Consider the following 18313-nt stretch of genomic DNA (forward strand, 5'->3'; position numbering starts at 1 on the left):
TGGATTTTTCATTAGTTTGAGTTTTGATTTCGTTGCGATTTTTTGTTTTTCAAATTCAGTTAGTTTTAATGAGTTTTTAGAGTGAATTTGCTAGTTTTAATAAGTTTGTATTTTTTGGGAAAACGCTTAGTTTTAGTTTAGTTTTTATTAGTTTTAGTGTTCATTTCAGTTTTATCGTAATGGGGTATTTGTTGGGTGCCAGATTAAAAAAAAGTTACAATAAATGTTTCCTTTATTTCCTTTGTCTGATCCATCTCAGCCCCAATAAGTTTATTAAGTCATAAAACCAGAAAGATGAAATAGATTTCACATCAACCAAAAAGGTTTACGTATGAAAAAAGTTGACAAAGACGAAAATGAAAGACATTTTCACTCTAATTTTAGTTAGTTTTGTAACCACAAAATACAGTTTCAGTTAGTTATCATTTTAAAAAAACATTTTTATTTTTATTTCAGTTAACATAAATGTTTTTTCAGTTCTGGTTTTCGTTTACTTCGCTAGTTTTTGTTAACTATAATAACCTTGGTCAGAAGACATTTGATGTTCTTGTTTTTATTGTTTTTTCAGTGAAATAACATTTCTACTTTCAAATAATTAATATTTTAAAAACATCAGAATGATTCCTTAGTACAAGCATTTATGCAGATGATTGTTGATTTAAATTCGATGAATTTATTTAATATGATCCATGAATTTTCAAATATTTAACTTCCATGAATTAAAATTTTAAGACATAATTGTGACTAGTTTTGTTGTAGATCAGTGTAGAAATATGTTCTGCAGTAAATGTATTACAGGAAACAAAAAACATCCAACACAAGCACTTTATGTCAATAATTATATTAATGAAGTTAGGGCAATACATGAAAATAACTTCTTCTTTTTCTTCAACACATTCAGGAAAAACATTTTTACAGAGGGGATTTAGGATATCTCAGAAAAAAAGCCATAAAAAGAAAACCATTACACATATTTTCATGTTTTTCCAGAATAAAATGTGATGTAAATGGCTACGAATGATCCAAATCCCTGCTTAAAAACCTTCAGAATATAAACAGGAATGAAACTGAACAGTTTGGTTTATGTAATTGAATCTACTGACAATATTTCTCTATAAAACTGCTGCAAATGAAGCATGCTCACTGCAGTATGACTGTTATTATATATTATCCATTTCATTTTTATTCCTCCAACCCATTGCTCTCAATTCCTTTAATTCTTTATAAAAAAATATAGAAATATTTATTTTCATACAGTTCAAGCATTCATCCATCGCCTAATCAGTGCTTACATTTTATTCACATGAGTATACCATCACCAGTAGGAAGTTTATTTTAACGTACTTTGGAGTGGTAAAGGGTGCATGCAGTACCTGATGCAGACATAATGGTGCATCTCAATAAATTAGAATATAATACTGCCCCCGCGACCCAGCCCCGGATATGCGGACGAGAATGGATGGATGGATGGATAGATAAGCTTATTTGTCAGTAATTCAATTCAACGAGTGGGAATAACACATGTATTATCAGTACATGAAAAACTGCTATTTCAAAGTAAAAGCACCAAATTCGTATTTATTTGTAGAATTTATATAGATGATTGAAATAATAATTACAGGGCCAAAAAAATCTGTTTTTTTTCAGTGTACCTTTAACTAATTTGGCTGGCCATTAAAAAAACGTTAAAAATCTTTAAAGTAGTTTTTCTCAGTTTTACCCTTTGCTAGTTAGACTTTGCAGGACAGAATATGACTCAATATTTGGTTGGGGCTGTTAGACTTAACTCTATGGAGTCTTGGACTATTTTGTCCATTTTTGAATCCTTTTCATGTCTTTTTTGTGTCTTTTTTGGTCATTTCGTGTATGTTGTTGTGTCTTTTTTGTCATTTTGTCTCTTTTTTGTCATTTTGTGTCTTCTGTGTCTTTTTTGGTCATTTTGTGTCTTCTTTCTAGTGATTTTGTGTCTTTTTTTAGTCATTTTGTGTCTTTTTTGGTCATTTCTGTGTCTTTTTTCTAGTCATTTTGTGTCTTTTTGTGTCTTATTTGACATCACGAAGAAGTTGTGCTCCAGTGCTTTCGTGGACTCCAGAGGGTTAAACTACTTGTTATGGACTTTTCTAATGTATTGAGATGCATCTGTAAGAGAGTGAGCCAGCGAAGCCCTTTAGCCTCTTGTTATAAAGGCAGATAGCAGCAGGAACAAGCACAGCGGCAGAGACAGAGTCAAAGCTGGAGGACCAGCAGAACGGACGATGGAGTGGTAGCATTTTCCCACATTTCCAACTTTGTCGACAGCGATTAACTCGACAATCTGCGAGCAGCAGGAGGCGGTGTAGTTAACGTGGACGACGGGCTCCGTCAGGGAGGTGGTGGTGAGGTTTCCAGCTCCTTGGCTCAGAGAAATGCTCTCTATCCCGGTGCCGTTTCCATCAGTGAGGCTGGCCATGAGATCCCACTGGAAAGGTCCACACTCAGACTGGGTTTTAGGGCAATCATCAGCCAGCACACTGAGCACCACACACTTAGGCTGGAAAAAGTCTGTAATCTGGACAGAGAGTGGGGAAATAAGTCAATCACAGCACAAATTAATCTTGTACCTCTGTAAAAATGTTTTTCCTGAATGTGTTGAAGAAAAAAAAAGAAGTAATTTTCATGTATAGCCCTAACTTCATTAATATAATTATTGACATAAAGTCAATCTTTATAGATGTTTACAACCATTTTCTTAAAGCTATATGAATAATTTGGAAATCATTAACAGATGCTTAAAATAGTATTTAAAATGTTATGAGTGCAACTATAAACCAGTAATAAACATTATTAATCAGAACTGAATTGTTTTATTGGTAAAGTAACTATTAACTTACATTAATAAACTGTTTACCATTTATGAATGATGATTTAACATTAATAAACTATCTATTCTAAGATGCTGAACAAGGAATTATCCTGATGTTTTTAAAATATTAATTATTTTAAAGTAGAAATGTTTTTTTGTTTTACTGAAAAATTGAAATGACAACAATAAGAAACAAGAACATCAAATGTCTTCTGAACAAGGTTATTATAGTGAACGAAAACTAAAGAAATGACAAAATTAATCTTGACATGTACAATTTCTTTTTATCTTCTAAAAATACAGCAATTTCCCCCCAATTTTTTTTTCAAGATTACTGGAAAAATATATTTGCTTCCTTGGTTGAATATCTTGAAGAATTTGTACAAATCATCCTATTCAACCCTTAAATTTTTTTACAAGATTCTACCAACAAAGAAATGTTAAAAAATAACGGAAACTACAATTAAAGAAACACTTTTATATATATAGAAACACTATATATATATATAGTGGATGGATAAAATTAAAATAAAAACAAGAGTTTTTAAGAAAAACGATAATTAACTGAAACTGTATTTTGTGGTTACAAAACTAACTAAAATTATAGTGAAAATGTCTTTAGTTTTTTTCATCTTTGTCAACTTCTTTCCTACATAATCCAGTGTTTCTATTAGAAAGAGGATTCTGTTAGTGAGCATGCAGGAACACATTGTAAATATATTTACTGAGACTGGGATGTTACACTAGAACCAACATTCAAAACACCTGGAACTATAAGAGTTAATAACCTTACTGGGGCTAAGATGGATCAGACAAAGGAAATAAAGGCAAAATTTTTTATGACCTCTTTGAATGTGGCACCCAACACATAGCCCACTGCAAAAAAAACTAAAACTAACACTAAAACTAATAAAAAACTATACTAAAACGAAGCATTTTCAGAATATTAACTTAACTTAAACTAGCAAACTCACTCTAAAAACTAACTGAATTTGAAAACAAAAATTCACAACGAAATTAAAACTAAAACTAATAAAAACTAAACTAAAACTAATTATTGTGAAAAAATAAAAACTAAACTAAAACTAGCAAACCCACTCTAAAAACCAACTAAAACTAACTGAATTTGAAAACAAAAAATCACAACAAAATTAAAACTAAGACTAATGAAAAATAAACTATTATAACCTTTTTTCGGTCTAGAGATTGTTTTGTGTAACCCAGGATGTGTCTAGTTACCTTGGTAACGACAGATAATCTCAGAACAACGTAATTGGAGTCGGCGCCACTGGCCGACTTGGCTTCCAGGGTGAGAGTGACATCAGTTCCTGATGGTGTGGAGGCAGGAGGTGTGATGGTCAGAGTAGCGTTAGTGTATACTCCAGTTGTTAAGGTGACACTGTCAAGAGAAGAAACAGATAAAATACACGTTATGATGACAGAACTTTTACTGTGATTAATCAATGCGTTTGATCAGTGGCGGACTCAGACTATTTGAAGGGCGAAAAAATAAAAAGGGCCCATTCTGTACAACATGGAGCCCCACCAGCAGCAGAAAGCTCTGATGCATCATGTATGATGAAATAGTCCTCATTCTTGATTACGATTAGCATTAGTTAAAGGAGATCCAGATCAAAGTAATTAATGGAACATGGTCTCACAGGAATCCGTGAAATAGCCACGGATTTGCTTAACTCAGAATCACTCAAATTTCCGCGAAACTGACACGGATTTCTCTACAATGCAAGTTAATGACAGTCATATCACGTGGCTATTCCATGGGTAGTTTTTCCTATTGGTTAGTTCCAAGTCACGTGACTTTTCAATATTTTGACTTAGTTTCTGCATAAAAATGGATTTTGATCACATTTCTAGCGAGAAATATATGTTTTATTTTTTAAATATTCACTCAGTGAATGTACATAATCACTTTGTATGTATCTTTGAATGTGTCTTTTTTGGGTGATTTTGTGTCTTTTTTTTGTAATTTTGTGTCTTTTATTGGTCATTTTGATACTATCTCCAGCGTCCCCCAGGTAATTTGAGTTTGAGACCCCTGGTTTAGACACATAACAACATTGATGAGAATATTTAACAAAAGAATGGTCTTTTGCTGTTTCCCCACACCTTTTTGGGAAGTTCATGGGGAAGCTTCTGTCATTGGTGGCTTGGATCTCGTACGCTCCACCAGAGCCCTGAGTCATGACACTGAAGGGAAGCTCGAATGCTTCTCCTGGCTCCACACTGCCGGCCACCCCAGCCTAAAGAGAAGAGGAAGTAGAGAAGAGAACGAAATAGGTGAAGAGTTAAAAGATACAGAACAGAAATTGCATGCATTTATCTCTTTACACATGGTACGAAGAGGAAGTGAAGAGACCAACCTGGATATTGACTTTGGAGACTGATATCTGGGTGGTAGACTGTCTCTGAAAGTCACTTTTGGACTCTTTGTCAGTTCCTTTGAGAAGAACCACAAACTCCCCCTCAGGGACTGAATCAACTGTCACCAGGATGTTTCCATTGCCCATGTCAGTTGTTGTGCCATTGCTATGAGTCTCAGGACCAGACACAGTTACCAGGGCAACATCTTCGATGGTCATCAAGGACGGACCTTTCCTACCCATGACTGTGAGCATCAGAGTGGCTGCCTGACCTGGGTTTGTAGAGGAGGACATGAAGAAGTATTGTAGATTAAGAAAAAGAAGAAAAATTCATCTTCTTTGTTTACCTAATTACATTCAAAGATATAAATCTTAACCTGGTCCTGTAGTCTTTATTACACCATCACATCTATGATTGATTATTCCACATAATTGCTTTGATGCACAACATGGGTCTAAAGTGACCCGATATGTATGAGTTTTTATATTCTATATCTTTACAATAAATTATTTTCATCATTCAGTATTCCAGGTTTCCCTCAATGAGTTTGTTTTTGATCGTCATACATCCTAATTGTATGTTTTCCTTTATTCATTTTTAAATAAAATCCCTTTTTTTGTGTCACTACTCTTCTAATGCACAACATGGGTAAAAAACGACCCATATCCATTTTTTAGCGAAGTAGCTTGCTAAGCTAACTACTTAGCTAACTTCTTGGCTAAGTAGTTTGCCAAGCTAACTACTTAGTCAGTTGTTATCAAAAACAAGATATTTAAAGAATACTTGGAATATTCAATCATAAAATAAGTTGATATCAAAAGATAGAGCACAGAAACACACAGCAGCATTAAATAACATGGGGAATGAATGAGGGTCATTTTTGACCCATGTTGTACATTAAAAGGGGGGTCAGTATGTTGTGCGTCAAACGGTTAAAGAGGTTAATGAGGAGCTACTGTAAAACTGTTATTGCATGTGTTGTACCTGCGAGTGGACGCCCACTGATTACGGCGTAACCTGGGTGAGGTCCCCCGAATCTTTCCACAAAGTCATAGATGAAGGTTGTTGTACTTTGGCCTGGAAGCACAAGCACAGACTTACAGTAAATACAGATACAAGTCTCAATAACAGCTGTGTAATAACTTGTGTTAGATTATTCTGACAATAGAAACAGAACTAATTTACATGTTTTGCATCGACCAAAAAGCAGAGGAAATAAATGTGGATTATGATTTTAAAAAGCCGTAGAGACAACGGGGGTCAGTGCAAATATGAATTCAGATTACCTTAAACAAATGGTTTGGCATTTTTGGAAACAGTTTTATTTACTGTCTTGCTAAAATAAAGTTGCATGCAAAGATCAATACCACTTTCATGTATTTTTGGTAAATATGAAGCTACCACTAGCAAGTGATTAGCTTAGCTTACCACAAAGCCTGCAAAGAGGCAGCTGGTAGTTCTAGCCAACAAAAGAAGAACAACAAAAGCTGCCAACCAGCAAATCTGCAGCTCACATGTTGTTTGTTAAATCCGTACCAAAAATGGGTAAAAGACCCAATTTGTGGTTTTACTGCAGACATTAACTTCCTTAAGCCTCTGCTGGTCACTGAGCCAGGCTAGATATTTTCTCCATTCCCATCTATTATGCTAAATTAAGCTAACCCCCTACTTATTGGAGAGTAATGATGGGGTCATTTCTATGTTCCAAGAGTTCTATGTTCCCCAGCTTTATAGCACAAAAAGGGAAACTGTGAAAGATGTTCCTCAGGTCTGTATCACTTAATATGACAAGTTTTAGGGTCATATAAAAATGGGGGAATGTAGGACCTGGGGAACATGAACGTGGCAATATAAGACCTTGGGAACCTAACACATTTGTAACATAGAAACTTGGTAGCACAGGACCATGGGAACAAAGGATCCAGGAAACATAGGACCATGGGAACACAGAACCTTGATAACGTAGGATCCTGTTAACATATGACCTTAATAATTTAGGACCATGGGAACCTAGGACCTTGATAAATTAGAACCATGGGAACCTAAGACCTTGATAAATTAGGACCATGGGAACCTAAGACCTTGATAAATTAGGACCATGGGAACCTAGGACCTTGATAAATTAGGACCATGGGAACCTAGGACCTTGATAAATTAGAACCATGGGAACCTAAGACCTTGATAAATTAGGACCATGGGAACCTAGGACCTTGATAAATTAGGACCATGGGAACCTAGGACCTTGATAAATTAGAACCATGGGAACCTAGGACCTTGATAAATTAGAACCATGGGAACCTAAGACCTTGATAAATTAGGACCATGGAAACCTAGGACCTTGATAAATTAGAACCATGGGAACCTAAGACCTTGGTAAATTAGGACCATGGGAACCTAGGACCTTGATAAATTAGAACCATGGGAACCTAGGACCTTGATAAATTAGGACCATGGGAACCTAGGACCTTGATAAATTAGAACCATGGGAACCTAGGACCTTGATAAATTAGAACCATGGGAACCTAGGACCTTGATAAATTAGGACCATGGGAACCTAGGACCTTGATAAATTAGGACCATGGGAACCTAGGACCTTAATAAATTAGGACCCAGGGAACGTAAGACCTGGGAACATAGGATCCAGGAAAAATGCAACCTTGGTGACATAGGACCATGGGAACCTAGAACCTTGATAAAATAGGGCCCTGTTAACATAGGACCTCAATAATTTAGGACCCTGGGACAGAGGACCCTGCGAATATATGATCCAGGACCTTGGTGACATAGGACCATGGGAAACCTAGGACCTTGATAAATTAGGACCCAGGGAACGTAGGACCTTGGGAAGATAAGACCTTGCAAACAAAGGATCCAGGAAACACAGGACCATGGTGACAAAGGACCCTGGGAGAATTGGATTCACATAAGATAGGACTTTTGGAACTGAGAACCCAGTGAACATAGGATCATGGCAACTTCAGACCCCTGGGAAGTTCCCTTGTATTTACCAGATCGATATGAGAGTGGTATCAATTTTTGCAACTAACTCTCGGCAAGAAAGCAAATCAGCATATCTCTCTCAATGTTGAACTATTCTTTTCATCTACAAATTATGTGTATATGTGTTGATATGAGTGTTTCTACAGAAAGGGCATGAGTAATAAACAGAATATCTGACCTGAGACTTTAAGTGTGTATGGTTGGCTGGAGACGATGTTGATCTGCCAGGTTCCTATCTGGTTGTCAGCGTTGAGACGGATTCTCCTCAGATTGCCGACTGTCTGTATGGTCGCCAGACTACCGCTAGCCTGATTGTGACTCTGGGTCACACCTGTAGATTTTTAGCATGCCTTTAATTAGTCATAAATATGTATCACATATAACATTGTCAGTAAGGAAAAGGGACACCCAACAAGTGCCAAGCTTCTACATTGTCTTAACAAAGATAAACAAATATGCATTGGAAATCGTACGTTACCTGCAGGGTTGGTGAGGGTGAAAGTAATGGATGTCCCTGTGATGTAGATAGTGATGTTTTTCAAAGATTCATCCAACAAGAAGGGGAAGGTCTCCTGCTTTCCAGGGCTCCTTGCTCTCTGAAGAACTGTCACCTGAGGGAGAAGGGAGACAAAGAAAAGCGTGAGATTTGGAAACAACTAAGGAATCATTTTTGCACTTTCATTGTCTCTATTGTCTCTATCTTTGTTAGCGGTCTCCAGCTGTGCTTCTTTGCGAATTTACTTTAAGTTAATAATTATATGGACAGACAGTTGTATTATATAGCCTGGTTGGCACCATGAGCAAACAAAAACGGGAGTTCCAGCCTCCGTGAAACAGCAAGCGGAGCTGCTCAACATCAATGGATCTCGCCTAGGGCACCAAATGGGCTAGAGCCGGCCCTGCTAGTACAGGATGTATTATAAGAAGTGTCCTACCAGAGCTGAAGTGGCGGTGTCGAGGATGACGTCTGTGGCCTGAGGCAACTGGTTCTTAGACACCTGGATGGCCTGGCCTCCAGAGGCCAAAGCCAGTTGCTTGTAGTCTTCAAAGGAAGCTGCTTTGATGGAACGACGGGGCCTACCACCGGCCCCAGTCATGAAAAATGACACCTGTGGAGAGATTTTAATGTGAAGGAAATTAACTTGACTAAACTGAATGAACATAGGGCATCATTGGGAGTTAGCCGGTATTTACCGTTGACTTTGTTTTCATGATGAGGGCCTCAATAGCATCCTTGAGATGAATGTCCTTGGCGATAGCATCGGTGAAAACATAAATGTAAGTGTTGTCAGGGGAACCGGTGAGAGCGATCTGGAACATAAACAATGCATCTCAGTTAATTCTGAATGAATACAGTCTTCAAAGACTCCATAAAAATATATGGGTATAAATATTTCCCCAATAAACAATCACAGAGTTAGAGAATACGATAGTTTTAGTACCTGAAGTCCTGAGAGACACATCTCAGGGGTGTCACCGCCTCCATCAGCCTTCAGCTTTGAGATTTCCCTTTTCATCTTATCAGCGTCTGTTGTCCTGATCATTGGTCCAAAGTCTGAATTAAAAGCACAGAAAAGGGAGTTAAGGGTCAAAATTAACCTGTGGCCTAAGGTATTTTGAATGCCTGCACTGCAAAACAGAGGTGTCTAAAAACAAGATAAAAACACTAAATCTGAGGGAAATGATCTTGCTGCATGGACAGATAATTTCACTTGACAAGATTTTTTAAATTAAGATTATTAAATCTAGAAATAAGCAAGTTGAACGCTTAAAATAAGAAATTAACTCTTAAAACGATAACTAACTGAATCTGTATTGTGTGGTTACAAAACTAACTAAAATTAAAGTGAAAATGTCCTTCGTTTTTGTCTTTGTCAACTTTTTTCATACATTAACCTTTTTGGTTGATATGAAATCTATTTAATCTATCTGGTTTTATGACTTAATAAACAAATTGGGGCTGAGATGGATCAGACAAAGAAAATAAAGGAAACATTTATTGTGACTTTTTTAAAAATCTGGCACCCAACAAATACCCCATTACAAAAAAACTAAAACTAACACTAAAACTAATAAAAACTAAACTAAAACTAGCAAACTCACTCTAAAAACTAACTGAATTTGAAAACAAAAAATCAAAACGAAATTAAAACTAAAACTAATGAAAAATCCCAAATTATTATATCCTTGGTAGGGACATATTAAAAAATGATGCGCATCACTATAGGGAGGTAAAGTAGTCTCAGGATAACCCTGGTAAGGATGGGCTGTTAATCAACTAAAATGTGCATATATGTGTGTGTGTGTGTGTGTGTGTGTGTGTGTGTGTGTGTGTGTGTGTGTGTGTATGTTGGACATACAATATCATCGTCCATTGAAATTTTTAACTGTGGTCATCAGGGGGAAAAAAACCTAGAAATGAGGCATAATTGTATTTGATTTGATACTTTATTTATACCAAGAGGTAGATTTGGTGTGCAGTCGAGTGAGATGTCTCAGCACAAAACACACAGCATACAGACATTAAGAACACAACAGACAGATGAAAGACACAGTAACCATTAAGCAAATAAAAAACTCAAAGAAGTGCACCACTGCATCCCATTGAATGCCATAGATAAAAAGTCAATCGAATAAATAAGTAGATAAAAATTTTATGATGGTAAGGATGGATAATTAAAAAGCAACTGTCATGGCCTTAGTAAATGGTATGTTTTATTTACTTCCCTGATGGCAGAGGGAACAAAGCTTTCTCTAAATCGCTTTGTTTTACATGTAGGCAATTTGTATCTGGGGCCAGATGGGAGAAGCTGAAATTGTTTGTGTAGTGGGTGGGAGCCATCTCGCAGAATGGAACCAGCTATCCTCTGCAACTGCCTACTGTAGAGAGCTTCAGGGTTAAGTTGTGGCTCACCAATCAGCCTGCTAGACCACCTGACTATTTGTTTGAGGGAATTTTTATTTTTAAGAGACAGCACACCAAACAAAAGGATAAAATAGATTCAATAAAAGCATGGTAAAAAAGAGTCAGTAGGGTTCGGTCTATGTGTAGATAGGACAGTTTCCTCATAAAGTACAGGCGCTGGTTGGCCTTTTTAAAGACAGCTTCACAATTTCACAATTTGTATGTTGGGCGGCTCTGGCTCAATTGATAGAGCGGTCACACACAGAGCGGAAGGTTGGTGGTTCGATCCCTGACCATGGCAGCCTACATGTCGAAGTATCCTTGGGCAAGATACTGAACCTCAAATGGCTCCCAGTGTTGAGTACATTGATGAATGAATGAATTCCCAATGGTGGCAGGTGGCCTACAGCGGCCTACAGCGGCCCCCAGGTAATTTGAGTTTGAGACCCCTGTTCTATGGCACCATGCCACCACCTGGGGTCTCCACTGCTAAAGGTTCAGTAAACATGATGAGCAAGATAGAAAAGTTCCTACCGGGGTCATTGAACAGCACCAGAATGTACTCTGTTGGCTCATCTTGTGTTTTTATCGCACATTCAAAAATCTTATATCCACGCATTCACTGAGTTGTGCTGAATCTCGTGATATAGGCCACGCCCATTTTCGCCTCCCTTTTTTTTCCAAATTCGCAAAATGTCGCAAATCTACTTTTTCGAACTCCTCCAAGGCAATTTCATCGTTTTGCACTAAACTTTGCACACAGCATCTATGGACCCTCATAACAAAAAGTTTTTAAAAGAATTTTGATAACCCAAAGAATACTCAAGTTATTAAATAACAACTTCCTGCAGGTAGCGCTATTATCAACACAAAACACAAAGTGTTGCATATCTCCACATCGGTGTATCTGAATGACATGAAACTCAGGTTACTACTTCCCCATGAGACCCTGAGGCTCTCTGCAAAATTTTGGCCGATGAGCACAAGGTGGCGCTCTTTAAATTGAAGTATTTTATATCTCCACATCGGTTGGTCGGATTAACACAAAACTTACATTTATTCTCAATACCCTCTTGAGGATAACGCTTGAATGTTTTATTGAATTTCTAATGGTGGCAGGTGGCCTCCAGCGGCCCCCAGGTAATTTGAGTTTGAGACCCCTGTTTTATGGCATCATGCTACCACCAGGGGTCTCCACTGCTGAAAGTTCAGTAAACATGATGAGCAAGATAGAAAAGGTCCTACCAGGGTCATTAAACGGCACCAGAATGTACTCCGACGGCTCGTCTTGTGTTCCTCTCTTGCTGTCGATGATTTTGTAAACAATCTCTCTGGCTGCATCGATGTCGTCTGACATGCTGCCGGTGGTGTCGATGACGAAACACACGACGGACGAGCGGGCGATCCCCATCATTCTGAGAACAAGAGTTATAGTCACGTAACCCAGATTCAAGGATAAAGTGAGATAGGTAACACTTTATATTAGGGAACACATATTTAACAGTAATTAGTTGCTTATTAGCATGCAAATAAGTAACATATTGGTTCTTAATTAGTCATTATTAAGTAGTTATTAATGCCTTATTCTGCATGGCCTTATTATGCAACCAGTAAGTTATTAACTTAGAGTTTTCCTTCAATAACCTCAGAATTATTTTACTCTACAACAGGGGTCTCAAACTCAAATTACCTGGAGGCTGCTGGAGGCAGTATCAAAATGACCAAAAAAGAAACAAAATGACTGAAAAAACACTAAATTACTTTTAAAAAAAGACAGAAAATGACCAAAAAATGCACAGAATTACCAAAAAAGACACAGAATTATTTAAAAAAAAAAAACACAAAATGACCCAAGAAAGACACAAAATGAAAAAAAGACACAAAATGACAGAAAAAAAACTAAATTACTTAAAAAAGACACAAAATGACCAAAAAAGACACAAAATAACTAAAAAAAAGACACAAAATAACTAAAAAAGACACGACAGACACAAAATTACCAAAAAAGACACAAAAAGACACAAATGACCAAAAAAGACACAAAATGACTAAAAAAAAAAGACACAAAATAACTAACAATGACACAACAACAGACACAAAATGACCGAAAAGACACAGAAAAAACACAAATGACCAAAAAAGACACAAAATGACAAAAAAGACACAAAATAACTAAAAAAGACACAACAACAGACACAAAATTACCTAAAAAGATACAAAAAGACACCAATGACCAAAAAAGGCACAAAATAACTAAAAAAGACACAACAACAGACACAAAATTACCTAAAAAGATACAAAAAAGACACAAAAAAGACACCAAATGACTTGCAAAGACACGAAAAGACATGAAAAGGATTCAAAAATGGACAAATTAGCTCTATAAGACTCCTTTATATATTATATTATATTATTATATATATTATATATATTATACAACCAGTAAGCCATTAACTCTATAGAGTTAATGGCTTACTGGTTGTATAATAAGGCCATGCAGAATAAGGCATTAATAACTACTTAATAATGACTAATTAAGAGCCAATATGTTACTTATTTGCCTGTTAATAAGCAACTAATTCATGTTGAATGTGTGTTCCCTAATCTAAAGTGTTACCGTGAGATATTTTCTGTCGTACCTCAGGAAGTCGTTGTCCCCGGCAGCGAGGCGGATGTCCTGCAGCAGCAGGAGGCTGGCGGCCGTAGCCGCCTTCACAGCAGCGTTGTGGACAGCAACGTTATCTGGACGACGCTCGTCTTTGCTGATTCCTCCACGAGGAACCACGGTGCTGGTCAGGTCACCTGCACCTCCGTGGCTACATTTACCTGCAGAGCAGAAGGGACAGGTCACACCCAGACAGGCTTCAAATGTATATTTATTCTGGACTTTACAGGCACTTAAGTGGGTTTTCTTTGGGTTGACTGAATGAGTGTCTCATCTAAATGTCAATGTACTTTAAAGCTACAGTTGGAACCTTTGACATAAATAATTTAGTGTCATATTTGTTGAAATTGTCACTATGTCCTTACAGTCATACAAAAGATAAATAACCTGTGAAAAGAATCATGTGTCTCTCCTAAAATATTTTGTGATTGTTGATTTTTTATGTTAATGAATAAATAAGTAAAATATCTTATCGTTTTATCATGGACATATACATATTTTTATGAGTTGTGTAAGTTAATTTCCTCCTTGAAGAGGATTAAACAGGATGTTCAGCTCCCGGTGGTGACGTGTCTGATACCTTTGGGTTTGGCAGCAGAGAAGACTCCCATGTATCCTGATGTCAGCATCTTGTCCTTCAGGACGTTGGGGAGAATGGGGTTGGGGCAAGTTCCACTGGGACAGTCAATGCAGGTGGCCGTGTCCACATCTAAACATGCATGAATAGTTAAATAGAGATAAATAGAAGAAATAGAATAATAAGAATGAAAAAAATGGAAACTATACATCATATGGAGACAAAAACTGCAAGGTTGCAGCATTAATAAAGAGTTGTAATAAATACCATATAAAATGTGATGCAATATGAATTAACATAACTTAATTTATTTTGGTAAATTATGATATAGCATAGAATATTAGATACGATGATATAGTAAAGGGTTCAGTCATAAAATAAGATAATGTATAGTATAGTGCAGCAATATAACATACAGTCATGGAAAAAATCGCATCGAGGCTTAGCTTTTTCCTTTTCGGGATAGGGTTAGCCTGTAGGGTTAGGGTTAGGCCTATTTGCCATGGAATGTGGCAGTAGTGGTGGAAAAAGTAACAGACCGGGGAACATAGGACCCTTTTTGGGAAAAGCAGGGAAAAAGGGGTCCTATGTTTCCCAGTCTCATACAAAGAGGGGAACATAGGCACGCTTCTGTGCAAAGCCAGGATGGCTAGCTGCTAAATGAGTAACAGCAAGTTAATTCTTCACACTGAGTGACTTTTGGCTCATTTTTCTCTAACCAGTGTAGCAAGCATGGTAGGATTAGCTTACTATCTAGCTAGCCAACTAGCGAACAATTGGCTCGTTAGCTAGATAGTAAGCTAATCCTACCATTCTTTCATGCTACAATGGTTACAGAAAACGATGGGCTGGTGGCTAGCACGACCGATGCTAGAAGCCTACTTTGCTAAGTAGCCGTCTCCATACAGGCCCTGTTTACAGCATTTTCCTATAGTAGTGATCAGGTTGACCTCTGCTTCATGGTATAATTTAGGTCAGAACAGTGATAGGAGGGCTATGCATGGTTATCAGGAAAATACACACCCAACAGTCAATCAGCCCAGTCTGCTCTTTGGTCAGTAGATATGCTCTTTTTTTTATCTACATATATACAGATAGTCCTCTTCATGATGTGTTACCCAACCAACAGCAAAAATATGCATAGTCCTCCTAAAGTCATGGAAAACATTTTAAGACCACCCTTTTTGTTCAATTCCTTGTTCATTTTAATGCCTGGTACAACTAAAGGAACATTTGTTTGGACATTTTGCATGGTTTTCTTGATAATAGCTAAAATCACTATCAAGAAAGAACCATTGAAAGTAAACTTTTTGTGTTTGGTAAAGTAGACTGCAAGCTACAACCTGCTTTTCCTCAATACGTCTAATTTACAGTCATGGGGAAAAAAATATTAAACCACAGTTTTCTTCAATTTCTTGTTAATTTTAATGATTTTTTCCATCATTTTCCATGGTTTTCTTGATGATAACCAAAATCATTATCAAGAAAACCATGGAAAATGTCTAGATCTTATCAGCTATTTTTGTTGTTATCATTATTTTTGTCCATATAAATGTACCTTTAGTTGTACCAGGCATTAAATAAGGGTGATGTAATAATTTTTTCTATGACTGTTTATACACACACATACACACACCTGCCAGGTTATCTAAGAGAAGGTCTGGGCGTATCAGGTTGATGTATGGATCAGTGTTTCCCAGCTCCACCCAGTTACTGTGGCTGTAGAAGTCCTGACAGGGATAGAAACACACACATTAACACTGTTATACATACATATATATAGACTTATAGAGTTATGATTGTATATCCACTAGTCATACATAGCAGAAGCTTTACTCCATTTAATCTCATTTGTACCTCCTTTAGCCTGATCATTGGTACACCCTGTTTATTTTTTTTTCAACAATATATTTATTGAGTTTTGGGTAACACTTTACAATAACCATCATTTATACATGGTAAACAGATAGTTTATTAATGTTTAATCAGCATTTATAAACCGTATATAGACCATTTAGAATGTTAAATACACAATTTATTAATGTTTAACTAACTACATCATTTAAAATGGCAAATAGATTCTATATTAATGTAAGTTTATAGTTACTTTATCATGAACAAACAATTAAATTATAATTAATAGTTTATTAATAGTTTTAGTTGCACTCATTTTAACATTTTAAATATCATATTAAGTATGTTAATGATTCATATACCTTTATGAAATTGGTTGAAAACATTTAAAGATTAAATATGTATAGCACTTTGTAAATGGTTAATAATTGGTTTATAAACCATCTATAAACATCACTTAGTTGGTTATTGTAAAGTGTTACCGCTAATTCCTTAAACCACTGTGATACACTTGGTTTACCGATGTTTTTCCATGTTGACTCAAGCACTCGTTTTGCCTGTAACTAACACAAATTAAGAAAAACTTGTTCATGGTAATTTATGTTATGCCCCTCTGGGTATAGACCAAGTAAAAAAAAGTCTGGGTTCCCAAACTACTTGATAGAATCTCCTGAACTAATCCACTAACCTCTTCCTAAAACTCTTCAATTCTCGGGCAAAGAGTGTACCCCTATCTTCACCAGATCTAGTGCATGACTCAGGATCTGTCTGTTTATTACTCCAGTGACCTGTCTTTTAACCCTTTATCGGGCGACTAACTATATTTGGTAACTTCAGTGGATATCTAACTGAGTCCCCATGTCTCTCTGTTTGGTCATAGAACCACATGGATTTATTCCAGCTAATCAGCAAAGATCAGGCTACGTCACAGACAGTGACACCAAGAGATCTGACCAATCAGTATGATAATAATATAATAATATAATAATATTAACTTTATTCACCTTGACCTCCAATGTAAAAATTAAAAATTTAGACCAGGCCAAGACTAGGGCCAAGTATGAATAAAAATAAAAATACTAACCCAGAGGGGGGTGGCAATAATATTTCGAGAAAAAAGTTGCAAATTTACTAGATTAAAGTGGCAAATCTAAAGGAAAAAAGTTGCAGATTTACGAGAAAAAAGTGGAAAAATAGCAACTTTTTTCTCGCAGATTCACCACTTTAAATCTCATAAATCTGCACATTTTTGTCTCGTAGAATTGCCACTTTAGTCTCGTAAACTTTTTTCTCAAAAATATTACCCCCCTCCCCCCTTTTTTTTTCCACATTCCACAGTACACATTCTGGTAGTATGTAATATCCTCCAATATTCTCTAGGGTTGAAATTAGGAATTTGCAAGTATTTCAATAATCTCTCCACCCCCTGCTCTTTATTCCCCCTCTCTCACCTGTAGAGTATGGAGGATTCTGCCCAGAGTTTCTCTGGCAGCCTGGAAGTTCTCACTGCGGATGTTTGCCTTAATGGTGGCCATTCCCTCTGTGATGAGGCTACGCCCCTCCAGAAAGGCTTCAGAGTTGAAATGATGTGGAGCACTGAAAGACATTTTCACAATATGTAAAACAGCTAATTTTATTGCTTTGAAATAAAAACAGCTGTTTTGTCTCTATGGTTCTCCAACCTGTTGACAAAGTCGCGGTCCACCAGTCCGTTCTGGACGTAGATCTCTTGAAGAGCAGAGTGAAACTTGGCTCCAGACACTTCTCCTGTCGCCGTGGGACCCAGACAGGCCTGGACCAGCTCATCAGGAGAAGGACCCTGGAGTCACAGGTCAAAGGTTAGACAAAGGTTCACATTCCCCTGCACCTCCGAACCAAACTATTGTCTCTAGGGCTGGGCGATATGGACCAAACGTCATATCCTGACATATTTAGATCAGGGGTCTCAAACTCAAATTACCTGGGAGCCGCTGGAGGCAGTATCAAAATGACCAAAAAAAGACACAAAATTACAAAAAAAAAGACACAAAATCACAGAAAAAAACTAAATTACTAAAACAAAGACACAAAATGACCAAAAAAGACACA

General features: G+C 36.8%; 1 protein-coding gene across 1 annotated transcript in view; it reads right to left on the bottom strand.

Moving 5' to 3' along the window:
- Window positions 1-555: 555 nt before the first annotated feature.
- vwa11 (von Willebrand factor A domain containing 11) overlaps window positions 556-18313 on the bottom strand; it is a 48457-nt gene continuing 30699 nt past the window's right edge. The window contains exons 3-18 of the mRNA XM_059328950.1: window positions 17908-18044; window positions 17677-17821; window positions 16008-16101; window positions 14375-14503; window positions 13769-13955; window positions 12375-12544; window positions 9667-9779; window positions 9419-9535; window positions 9160-9333; window positions 8703-8835; window positions 8403-8555; window positions 6209-6301; window positions 5224-5495; window positions 4970-5103; window positions 4082-4241; window positions 556-2548 (exon numbers count right to left, since the gene is read on the bottom strand). Of these exons, the coding sequence (XP_059184933.1) occupies window positions 2168-2548; window positions 4082-4241; window positions 4970-5103; window positions 5224-5495; window positions 6209-6301; window positions 8403-8555; window positions 8703-8835; window positions 9160-9333; window positions 9419-9535; window positions 9667-9779; window positions 12375-12544; window positions 13769-13955; window positions 14375-14503; window positions 16008-16101; window positions 17677-17821; window positions 17908-18044 (2592 nt within the window). The 3' untranslated portion in view covers window positions 556-2167. The remainder of the gene's footprint in view (window positions 2549-4081; window positions 4242-4969; window positions 5104-5223; window positions 5496-6208; window positions 6302-8402; window positions 8556-8702; window positions 8836-9159; window positions 9334-9418; window positions 9536-9666; window positions 9780-12374; window positions 12545-13768; window positions 13956-14374; window positions 14504-16007; window positions 16102-17676; window positions 17822-17907; window positions 18045-18313) is intronic.

Source organism: Centropristis striata, chromosome 1 (genome assembly GCF_030273125.1).
Source record: "Centropristis striata isolate RG_2023a ecotype Rhode Island chromosome 1, C.striata_1.0, whole genome shotgun sequence".
NCBI classification, from domain to species: Eukaryota; Metazoa; Chordata; class Actinopteri; order Perciformes; family Serranidae; genus Centropristis; species Centropristis striata.